This window comes from Zophobas morio, unplaced genomic scaffold (assembly GCF_036711695.1).
Source record: "Zophobas morio isolate AGI-343-1 ecotype UQ-CSIRO unplaced genomic scaffold, CSIRO_AGI_Zmor_V1 ptg000046l, whole genome shotgun sequence".
Taxonomy (NCBI): Eukaryota; Metazoa; Arthropoda; class Insecta; order Coleoptera; family Tenebrionidae; genus Zophobas; species Zophobas morio.
In genome coordinates, this window is record NW_026972151.1 from 1,924,317 (window position 1) to 1,936,534 (window position 12,218).

The window sequence follows — 12,218 nt, forward strand, 5'->3', positions numbered from 1 at the left end:
ACTACTGGTATCTTCAAATAAGTTAAGCACATCATTAACTCTGAATTTTGTCAGATTTTCTTCCGGAAACCCTTGACTCAGGACTCGAAACATATCGGCAATACGATATATCCTGCGAAACCCTCCATACGCATAGATAATCCCTTTTTTCAAAAAATTGAAATTTCAAGCATTTTAAAAGAAACACAAAGTTGAAACTTCAAAAGTGCGAGAAAATTACTTGTTCCGTCACGGTTGACCAAAAATTTTGAAGAAAAAACATGCAAATGTTTCATGGCTAAGTTTGTTTTCAAAGAATTAATTAAAATCCTTTTTTCTGCCACATCGAGAGCAAATTTCCCAAAGAGGAATAAACTTTTCCGAAGTTTTCTTTCACGGAATCCTTTGTTTCAACGTAATACTTGGTTTTCTTCAATTTTATTGCAATCTTACTGTTCGAGGGCTCGAAAAAGAAGAAGGAAGGGTGTTTGAATTTGCCAATAGCTGGGTTCGGTTTTGGAAAGTGGAATCAGGTAAAGAAAAAGAGTTTAGAAATTCTAGAAATTGGAAGTGAAACTAGGAGCGTAAGGCAGGTAGACGAAAGATGATTATTGTACTACAAATGTACATGCACTCAGGTAGCTCCACGTGTTTTTTGGGGAACGTGTTGTTCCCATAGTACACCCCTGCTAGTGTTTATCACGAAAAACCGCTTTGCAGGCGCTTAGGAAAGCGCACCTGTTTTCCTGACGTAGTGAGGACCACGCTGTTGACCTGTGAAGGGCGCTAGTTCGTCTGTCGTGGGCGTCGTGCTCGTAGTGTCGCGGGCATACCATGATGCGGGCGTGTCGCCACTAAGAACATACGCGGGTTTAAGCCGATCTATGGAAACGGTGACATCTCGACCTTTTATGTGGACGATTCTGTATGGACCGTCGTATGGCTGTTGAAGTGGCTACTTGGGACTGCCGTGGTGTACAAAAACTTGTTCTGAGGTGCAAAATCTTTGAAATCGAAGGTTTTCTTTGTTCTATGTCGCGTTCCATCACACGGTTTTAAGTTACGCACGTGCTCACGTAACTCTTTGACGAAGCTTGAGGTGCTGTTGTCTGCTCTGCTTTTGTCGCATGGGATGCCCAGGAATTCACTGGGCAGGCGGAGAGATTGTCCATACACGAGTATGAAGTGTGGAAGTCTTCTTTCCATGCTGCTTGAATGCCGAGTATGATGGTGGATAGGGCTTCAGTCCAGCGATTATTCTGGTGACCTTAGATCATATAATAAATAGATACCAATACTTAAACTGAAAGCTGTGACTAGACATAAAGCTATCTGTTATCGTTTTCTACGTCAAGGGGAGTAGTATAATGCTATCCTTGTGTGATCACCACATCTTCATCTTTGTTATATGCATTTCATCTGTATATGTCTATTTCACTTCCATCCTTGTACCGCACCAGCGCAACAAATCGCTTTTGACAGATGTTTCTTCTAACCTCTCTTTCGTAAAGTCCCTAGATAACCAAAGTAACGCAATTGAATGTTTCAATGTGTTAGAGAGAGAACGTGTATTTCGGACACAATATGGCGACCGACAAACGTCAAAGTTAATTGTGAAACTCTCTTTAACGCATCACCTCGTGGCGTAAGTCCTGTTTTGTAAAGTTGTTTGTGTTTTTTTTGTGGTATTTTATAACTTTTATTTTAAAATGCCAAGTTGTTGTGTTCCTTTGTGTGGAAATAAAAGCCGATTGTTTCGTCTTCCAACAGGTAGGTTACAACTGAGTTTTCAATTGAGTTTTTTCAACTAATTTAAATTGTTGCAGGTGTTAGTAATAGGGCTAGAAGAGAGATGTGGGAGAATTTAATAGGCCGGGACGATTTGAACGACAACTCCAGAATTTGCGAAGTAATTTGTTTAAAGCTTGAATATGTAATTGCACAATGTTAAATATATTTACTTTTAGTTACATTTTTCTGAACAACAATTTGAAGCAAATCGAGCAGATGGAAGGAAACTATTGCGGCCGAATGCTGTTCCAGATGTATTAAATAAAAATGTTGGTGCTTGTGTTTCAATGGACGACTGTACTCCTTTGACAACTGCTAGGGAAAATGAAATTTTTGAACTTGAAAGCTCTAGCAACAATGAAAATGTAAATGTTGGTTGTTTCCCTGAAGTGGACCCGTTATTGGACCAAACCAACATAGTGGAAGAATCTCAAACGTTGATCGAAAATTTACGTAACGCTTTGAGAAAAGCTTTACGGGAGCGCAATAAATATAAAAAGGCACTGAAAAGTTGTGTCAATAATTTACAAGGGACATTAAACGAGGATCAAATTCAATTTATTCAGACTGGCACTCCCAGAGGTCAACTATGGTCAGAAGATACAATGACAAAAGCACTGAAATTGTATTTAGCTTGTGGCGCGAAGGGTTATGAAGAAATACGACGGCAGAAATTGCCATATCCGAGCATTAGGACCATACAACAACGTCTTCAAGGAATAACGCTTAAACATAAATAAATGTTTATTTGAAAAAAATCTACATTTACGCTTTGTACGCAAGTATCGAGTCCGTTAATTTTTATTTATTTATTTTGAATTTGGCGCGGACACAATATGGCGCCCAATTGCGGTACTTTATATATCTAGTGACTTTACTCTTTCGAGTTGTTGTACAAAAAACAATTTTAGAATTTAGAACAAAGATCCTATTTTAAGTGATGTAATCATAAAGGATCACAATTGCTGCCCAATAATTTACTATTCCTTTCGTTATCTACTGTGAATTATTTATAAAATCAAGCTGTCAACATCTTTCGTACGAAGTTAGTTCAGACATACTTCCTAAAATTTAGGCGCGCAAAATTCAAATAGTGATCAGGCAAGGATAGCTTTATTGTAATCCCTCCATGCACGAGAGAGATGTGTGACAGGAGGATGTCGTCACAGGCTCCCCTAAGGAAAGAACACGGCATGGTGGTATCTATTTATTATATGATCTAAGCTGGTGACACATGATTGCCACTTTTAGCTGTCGGTGTAGGTGTTCGACGATTCCGTTGGCTGAGAGATGGTAGGCTGTCGTTCTCAAATGAGTGGTTCCTGGTAAACAATTTAATTGTTTAAGTAGGTACGACTCGAATTGTCTACCTTGGTTGGTGGTCACTCTGCTAATTGGTACGGCTTCTGGCCAGCGGGTGTACCGATCTACCATGGTAAGGCAGTAACGACAACCCTCTGAGAGTGGCATAATTACTATGTCCATGTGCATGTGCTCAAACCGGGCTGATGGTGGCGAGAACTTACCGACGGGCGAAGAGACGTAGTGTGAGATCTTCGAACGCTGTCACTCTACGCAGTTGCGAGTCCACTCTCGACAATTTGCTTTGATTGATGGCCAGAATAAGTAACGTTGCGTCACCAGTTTTACGATGGCTTTAATACCTGGGTGGGATAAACAGTGGATCGACTCGAATGCAGCTCGGTGAAACGACTCGGTGACGAAAGGACGCGCTGTTCGAGTAGAGACGTCGCAGAGTACCGATACTTCGCAGCCTGGGATTCGTACCAGCTTGAGCTGAATGCCTGTATTCCCTGTTCCTACAACAACATTTTCGTTCCCTGCAATGTGGCGAATATCAGTCGTGAATTGACTAATGAATTCCAAGGTGTCGTATTTGGTGGGGTGAGGACTCGGTGTTCTTCTTCTGAAAGGCATACGTGATCGGCTTGTGGTCTGTATAGATGGTGAAAGACCGCGCCTCCACCATGTGCCTAAAATATTTGACCGAGAGATAATTTATGACCGAGAATTGTTCAGTGGGACTCAGTTTTTTAGAGAAGAAGTCCAACGATTGCCAGTCACCATTGATCCTTTGCTGAAGGACTGCTCCGACGGCGAAATCTGACGTGTTCGAAAAAATAGCTAAGGGTGCGTTCGGCTCGAGATGGGCTAATAATGTGGCTCCGGCGAGGCTCTCCTTGCACGCCTCGAATGCGGCCGCCGTTGCAGGTGTCCAGTTGACCGGAGTTTTTCCTTTGACGTTGCCCTGGTGGAGGTCGTTCAAAGGTGCTTGAGTCTCCTCCGCCTTAGGTAGGAATCTCCTAAAAAACTCAACATACTCAAGAACTGACGCGACTTTTTTACCGTGTTTGGTTGCGGGAAGCTGCGGATTGCCGCGACCTTTTCAGAAAGTGGGCGTGTACCTGCGCTTGAAACGAAGTATCCCAAAAATTTAACCTCTGGCTGGCCGAAGACGCATTTCATGGGATTAATAACGACCTCGCACTCTCTCAAACGTTGAAACACAGTTTCCCAGTGCTGAACAACAATCGAGACCCTGCAGCGCCTCGTCGATGAATTGCTGGAATGTCTGCGCTGCGTTCCGCAGGACGAACGTCATGGATTGGAATTCATACAAGTCAAATGTGGTTACAATGACAGATTTCGGAACGTCTCCTTCAGCGACCGGGATCTGGTTGAATACGTTAAGCAGATTGATCGTTGAAAATATGATTCTGCCGTGTAAGGATTGCGCAAAATCTTGTATGTGCCTCCCCGGGTACCTGTCGGGGCAGGTTTTTGCGTTGAGGGCTCGGTAATCCCCGCATGGCCTTTCCATTCGTCGCCCCTCTTGGATACCATGTGAAACGGTGAAAACCATGAGCTTTAGGAAGGACGGGCAATCCCTAGCTGCACCATAGCGTCGAATTCTTTTCTTGCTGCCTGGAGTCTGTCGGGCGCGAGTCTTCGAGGACGTTGCGCAATGGGAGGTCCCGGCGTGGTTACGATGTGGTGGCGGGTAGAATGTTTCACAGTCTTTGGTATTCCGTCTGGGCGCTTGACATCGGGAAGCAGTTGGAGGAGTTTGTGGAACAGTGAACATCCAGCGATGGTTTTGACGGATGGGATCGCACACTCAGTCATCTCTCCGGTGGAAGTGAGTTGAATAATTTGATTGTGTAGTCGCTAGTTTCTCATGTCCACCGGGAACCCGTAGTGGGCTCGGAAATCGGCTCCGATAATGGACTTCACCACGTCCGCGACGACAAATCTCCACGTAAACTCGCGTCGTAAGCCCAAATTCAACGTCAACGTGGTTGTTCCGTACGTCGCGATACCGGTGCTGTTTGCCGCGGAAAGTTCATACGCGGACTTCATGCGCGGTTTTGGTAGCAGGGCACGCGGGAACACACATAGGTCGGCGTCAATGTCGATGAGAATTTTTTTTCCTGTTGTCCTCTCGGTGATGAATAAACGGTGCAACGTTGCTGTAAGGTTGATCGGGCAGGTGTCAACGGCCGTCGTTAACGACTACCTACATGGTTTGTCGCACCGTCTTGACTTGTCGCCGAAACGCCAGTGATACCAGCATATTCCGCTGTCACCCTTCACTCGTTGATGAGATCGCGATTGCGAACGCGACGATGTCTCTGGCCGTGACTTTGATCGTGAACGATCTTGGAGCTGCGATAGTTATCTGGGGAACCTCCACTGCAGGCAGCTTTTGTAGGACGGCCGCCAAGGTGTGTTCCAATCCGTCTATCTTTGATTCCCACTGTATCGATGACGGGGTATTACCAGGTGGGTTCGTATTCGTAAAGTTTGGCGCCATCGTTTTGCTTTCACCCTCGAAATCCCGCACCACACTGGTCGCGATCACTGCTAATACTCACGTTCCTTTTCATTTTATCACGTCGCGGTCACCAGTTGTGGGTATCGTTCAGTGATTTAAGAAATAGCGACGGTTAGACTTTAGAGATTTTATTACAACCTCACTGTTCGAAGGCTCGAGGAAGAAGAAGGAATGGAAGAATTTGTCAATAGCTAGGTTCGGTTTTGGAGAGGTAGAAACAGGTAAGAAAGAGTTTATAAATTCTAGAAACTGGAAGAAGCATAGGGCAGGAACGCGAAAGATGATAGAAAAAACGTACACGGCCTTGTCTATCAAACCCAAAACGATAAAAAAAAGGAAAAATGTCGCAATCAAGTCGCCATGTATAACTATACCGGTTGTCTGGAAAATGGCGGATTAACTCTTCAGTACGTTATATACGGGGGTGTCGGAAGTCCCGAAAAAATAATAAAAAAATTCTTTATAATGCAGATAACGAAAAAAATGTGATTTTATAAAAGTAAAATTGGGAACACTGTACACACCTAATGCGTGAATACCTCCGGCTTACTTTCTGATTTCCTAGTAACGATGCTAACTGAAATCCACCTTCGCTTTATATCAGGCAAACATTGTTGTCAAATGGAAATTTATCAAATTATTACAAAAACAACACAGCTATATCTTTGTGCATTCTAACTGAAATGGTAATTAAACATGGTCATGGGCGAGAAAAATATTAACTAAAAGTTTTACTACTAGTTATTCCGATAATGAATGAGTGGTTTAGTTGTTAAACGTAGCAAAAGAAGCAATTTTAAAATCATTATAACTCACCCAAAATATGAGAAGGATTTTTTTTACTATTTTTGCCAGACTCACCAGTTGATTGTTAAGAGCGTAGTGGAGAGTTAATCCGCCATTGTCCAGACACCCGGTATAACCATACCAAATTTAAGAAAAAAAAAACTTTTCAAATAACAGGGTTATTTGACCATTCCGGGACTTCTGGAGGTTGAAATATATAACAAAATGTATTTATAGAACATGTGTGATCAATGAAATGATTTTTTTATATTGATAGGAAGCTTTAGATGAAGTGACACTATTGAAAATTCTCATTGTTTTATTTCCAATTTTTAGAACACCTTTGCCAATAGAGGAGTTTTGTTTCCAACCTTACTCTGCCTTCATCGACAATAGCTGTCTTCACTTGTAATCCGAGGGAAACTTTCTACAAGCTTATCTTAGTTCGCAGTGAAATTTACAAGGAAAATTTTTGAAAAATATATTCCTGTCTACGGAATTTCGGTTATTTAAATGAGTAGGGTTAAAATGTCCTTAAATTCACAAATTCTCCATAAGATTTTTTCATTTGGAAAGAATCCATTTCACTACATTTTTTGGAAAATATTACCATGTTTCTAGGCTATTTGAAGTGTTAGAACCAAAGAAATTTCAGACTTGTAACACTCTTGTCTTTTTATCTGAATAGAGTAAGTACATTGTATTTTTTTTTTTTTTAATTTCAGTTCCCAGTTTTCTCGATTAAACTAAGAATTAGATCAAAATAGACTGCAGTACTTCAATATAGGAAAGATTTTCCATAAGCTTGTATTTTGTTCTCTGAATGGAGCTCGCTTCAGCATTTTTTAAAGAATGTTTTGAAAAAAATCTCCTATTTTTGTCGGAAATCTCTATACGCATTTCGTTTATTTTGGTTTTCCGAAATTATTTTTCCATTTTTCTTTCTTATTTGAAAACGTGTGGTACAAATCGCTACAGACACATAAATTGCGGAAAATTGTCTATAATAAAATCTACAATTTAACGACCAGTTAACGTACAGGAGACTTCTTAGCAAAAAACGACCTAAAAAATGTAATGAAATGTTAATCAAAGTTTTTGAAATTTTTTAGTTTCATTAATTTTTATACAAGGAGAAATTATCTTCTCCTTGTTGTGGTTTGTGTCTTTAACTAAATCATAGAAGTATAACAACTTCAGTACAACGTACGGTTCAGACCAATGGATGAATAAAAAAAATCTGTCTGGAAAGTAAAATTGATAGAAAAATTTTGAAGTGAATTGTGGATTGTGGAACAAGTTATTTAACAAATTTTGGGAAGAAAAAAGAAGAAGCGTGCTAAAGAAACAAAAAGAAGGAACTAATATAGTAAGTAAAAATACATTAAAGTTATTCTATGAAAGGAGGGAAGAAAATCCAAAAAATTACAATATTTAAGTGGACGATCCTGAAAATATGGTAAGAGCTATCGAATAAATGAGGCGGAAGTTAGCTCCTGGAGGTCAAAATCCATTAGAAAATATCCTTAGTTAAATTTTGTAAAGTTGTCTAAAATTGGGCGACAGTGATAAATGGGAAGGTGCAAGACATCGTTTCCTCTTTGTTATAATAATCGAACAATGTAGCTTGGCTTGGTCTTATGTATAGGCCATTCATATTTTACACTGTTCTTATTTAACCATTATTGAATGTCAGATTTTCATCAAAATGTATAAGAGGACTATGGTCTAACCACTGTCAAAAACACTGAAGACAAATTAAAACCGACGATGACACTGGACGAACATGTGACAAATTTTAACGAAAATCTCTCACTTGAGTGCAGAGTGCAGAAGCATCTCACGCACTAAGTGTACAGAGGCATAGCATAGTTTTATCTTTTGTAAAGACAGAGGATTTTATGAAATAGAGTAATAGGGACGTGGCGCAGCATTTGTAGACACACCAACTCTCTTGGTTTGTGTAATGCATAAAACCAAGACCGCCATCGCAATAGTTGTCTGAGCTTGTATGATACTTTGAACACGTGTTTGTAAAAATAGATGAATCAGACTCAAAAAAATAACCTAGTAAATATACGTCACTTTGTCGATCTTTCAAAAGTTTGACACCACGTTTCGAACTGATCACTCGCAATGCGGTTTATTAATTTGAATCTGTTTTTGAGTTTGTGTTCCATTTTTTTATTACAAAGAACATCCGATGCATTTAAAAATGAAATGCTTAGAACCTGCTATTACTGCAATAAAACATGCGATAATCCGACCACAGAAGAGTGCCCAAAAGTTATTCGTATATGTTACTGGATGACTGCAGGTAGGAAAGGTTTTAATAATTTTTTAATGTATTGTGTGCATTCATAAAAAATAAACACATTATTACATGCATTTTTTTAGACGATGACTCAGAATGGCGAGGTTGTCTTCAGGAAGGTGTCGACTGTAAAATCCTTGTGAAACAATATAATACCACTTATTGTAGTGTGTGTTCTTCAAATTACTGCAATTCGATTAGTCGTCTTGACATCTCAGTTTTAATACTAAAACTGCCGTTCCTTGTTGTCTTGTTTAAATGAGTGTACAATAACTTAATACATTTTTTTATTATTTTTTTTTTCGAATTAATTTAATAAGATTACCTAAAACAGTAAAAATTAAATAGGGATACAACCCCATTTGTTATTAAAAGACAGCAAGTTGCTTTTTTAATTAGATCTAATTGCCACAAGGTATAGTATAGTCAGCATGTTCTATTAATAAATATCAAAAATATCATCCTTTACAAAATATAACAGAAGTAGCAGAAGACTGGCACCTCAAGATGGTTTAATAACGTTCGACCGTAGATTACACCATATGACACCTCTTGAATATATACGTACCTAATAGTATATTATTGTGCAACAAGTTTTGAAAAAGACTCTTCACACGAGTTTGCGTACCGATAGCCAAAGTGGATTTTTTTCTACACTTAAATGATAAAAATAATTGACTTATTAATGTCAATTTCAATAATATTTCAATGAAAACTATCGAAATACAGGGTTTTTATAAATGATTCTAAGGGCGTAGTTGGCCATGGATTTCAAAAAATCCGCTTCGCTGAAATTATGCCCGTGAGTATGCGTCATTATGACAGTTCTCATTTGTCACATTAATGTCTAATGTCATTTGTAACCTGTCATTTAAAGTCGTCGTTTTTATTGTTTTAATGTTTTTCAAGTGCGAATTACAATCATTCTCGTTGATCCAAGCTCAAAACAGCAAAACAGTCATTTTCAGAACTCTTGGTGGTTGCGTACGAAAATTTTGTTTTTCTGCCAGGAAGCGAAGACTGTGAAAATGGTTTATTCTGTTGAACAAGACACTTTCATTGTTACGTCTTGTTATCGCAATGGGACTTTGTAAACAAACAGTGTGTGTATTCTGTAACCGCTTGCAAGCAAGAATATCTGGCCAAATACCGTGATTTAATAGTTCAAGAAACATCGTTAAAGGCCGACATTAGAGATTTAATCAACAGATTTGTGCGAACTAGCAGTATCAACAAAGAGAAATCTCGTGGAAAACTTCATCTGAGGAAATTGTTGATGATTTGAGGCGACTTGAGCAGAATTGAACAATTAAACAACGGGTCCAAAGTATTGACGAAAGGATGTTACAGAATATTTTTGAAATTAAAAAGGGTCGAACAGGTGCCTTGAACAGAATGATGAACATTCTCAACATGTACTGTGATATTTAACCGCAATAAATTTGTTTCTTTTTATCGTAATGAATTAGTGTTATTTTTTAAAAACATATGAAGCGTTTAGCCAACCAGTTATACACATGTGTGTGATCTTTGTCATGCGTCCTTGGGCTCTTAGTACGGATCTCCGTACAGTTAAATCTGAGAGGCGGCATGTTTACATGACCTACTGCGACCATATAATGATTTATAGAAGCCCTGTATAAACAAAACAACGTTGCCTGCGTGTGGAAAAGTTCTGGTAGTTTGATATTGGCGATTGCGTCCGTATTAGGTGGGAGAAATTTCAGTTGGTAACTAAAAAAAGCACTGTTATCACAATTCTCAGTAGTGAATCGAAGCGAAACAACTGATGATTTCGTCTTGAATAAAGCCATAACACTCGAATGTAACAATATTTTATCCAAACCTCTGTAAATTTTAATTAAACTTTTAAAATAATAATATGTACCTACTCGTAATAGAAAAAAGTTCGAAAATGACAAATTTATTAGTAAACCATGTTTGCTTTCTTAAGGAAACAATATATAAATAAATAACATTTTTATCAAAAATTGTGCAAAATTCGTTATTACTTTAAATAATGGAGAAGAAAGTCGTTGAAAATCTAGTCCATTATGGATAAAGCGGCTATCACTTCTCTAAAACGGTTACCAGCGAAATCTCTGAACTGTACGAAAAGAAGCTCAAGCAATGTGAAGAATGGTGTAGTTAACGTGGGGTCGTGGAAATTAACGCAGATGTTTTGATGGCTTATTTTCTCAAACTAAAGAAATGTCTTGTTTCTTCATCATTGTGGACGAAATACTCGATGCTGCACTCTACGTAAAGTGTTTATGAAAGTATTGATACCTCCAAATATGACCAACTGTTAAGTTTCCTTAAAAGTACCTCCAGACAACACAAGTCATACAAGACGAGGATTCTTGAATGAAACTACATATATTGCTGATTTTTTGAAAAATGCTCCAGATGAGCGTTTCCTTTTTGCCAAGGTATGCTAACTGTATTGCTTACTTGAACAAAGGTGTTTCATGCATTTCTTTAGATTGTGCTTTTGATTGGAATTCCCGGAACCTGTTGCTGTTGTGAGTAGGTCAGTTTTACGCTGCTTCCAGATGAAAGTCCAGTAAATCCGTTGCAATTGTATCCACAGTATGTTGCATTGCGACACCTTCACGTACCCCATCGCCGATTTTTTATAAAATATTATCGTAACAAAAAATGCACCGCTCAGCCAGTGGAAATAAACATCAAAATTATATAACAACATTTTGCAATTTTATTTTGAATCTGCAAAACCGAATGTCTTGAAAATTTCCAGATGTTTTTAAGTTATCATAAGCATGGGAAATTTTTATTCAAAATATATTTGCTTATTCCACCCGAAAACATTTATGGCATCACCTCAAAATTTACATTTGCTTAAACAAGGTGACTCAAAAAAAAATTAATGACTTATTTTATTTTATTGATTAAAACAGGAACTACAAAAAAGAATACTTTGAAATCTTGCAAACGTTTTAAGCTTATCGTAATCATGGTAAATTGTTAATCAAAATGTATTCATTTAAGTATCCTCTCCTAAAAAGTTCATGACGTCATCTCAAAATTTTGTCAAATAAATCCTCTTTAAATTATGCAAAATATTATCACTTAATACGTGTAATTTAGCACTGCATTAATATTTTTTTGGTTTGCTTATGCAGGTGGCTCAAAAAAATATTAATTTATTTTTTTGATCAAATTAAGAACGGCTCACTTCAGTTTCCCAAAAATTTGGGAACATAATTTTGTCATTATTAGTATTATACTCCACTAATCCAAGTTGATGTACGTATCCTTGCAAAAATGTTGATGACGTTATCACAAAATTTATAAAATAAAAATTCATTTGAAACACACGCGTAACCCGCTTCTTTACATTTACTTTAATATTACATGTTTACGTATATTTATTTCAACTTACACAGGTTCTCATCAAAATAAAATCCGCAAAATCAAGTTTTATGTATTTTTTTTTAATTCTAGATATGTTTCATTGTACCTCAGAAG

At 38.1% G+C, this 12,218-nt stretch overlaps 1 protein-coding gene across 1 annotated transcript; it reads left to right on the forward strand.

Moving 5' to 3' along the window:
• Positions 1 to 1,570: 1,570 nt before the first annotated feature.
• Positions 1,571 to 2,510, forward strand: LOC135142112 (uncharacterized). The gene is made up of 3 exons (XM_064073777.1): positions 1,571 to 1,749; positions 1,806 to 1,888; positions 1,947 to 2,510. Exons 1-3 carry the CDS (start codon positions 1,689 to 1,691, stop codon positions 2,508 to 2,510), a joined length of 708 nt encoding a protein of 235 aa, XP_063929847.1. The 5' UTR covers positions 1,571 to 1,688.
• The last annotated feature ends 9,708 nt before the right edge of the window (positions 2,511 to 12,218 follow it).

What these genes read in the sequence shown, in the direction of transcription:
- LOC135142112 (XM_064073777.1), top strand. Translation starts at nt 1,689, where the DNA reads ATGCCAAGTTGTTGTGTTCCTTTGTGTGGAAATAAAAGCCGATTGTTT. An exon ending in ATTGTTTCGTCTTCCAACAG is followed by an intron (nt 1,750 to 1,805) that starts GTAGGTTACAAC and finishes AAATTGTTGCAG; the next exon opens with GTGTTAGTAATAGGGCTAGA. An exon ending in ACAACTCCAGAATTTGCGAA is followed by an intron (nt 1,889 to 1,946) that starts GTAATTTGTTTA and finishes ATTTACTTTTAG; the next exon opens with TTACATTTTTCTGAACAACA.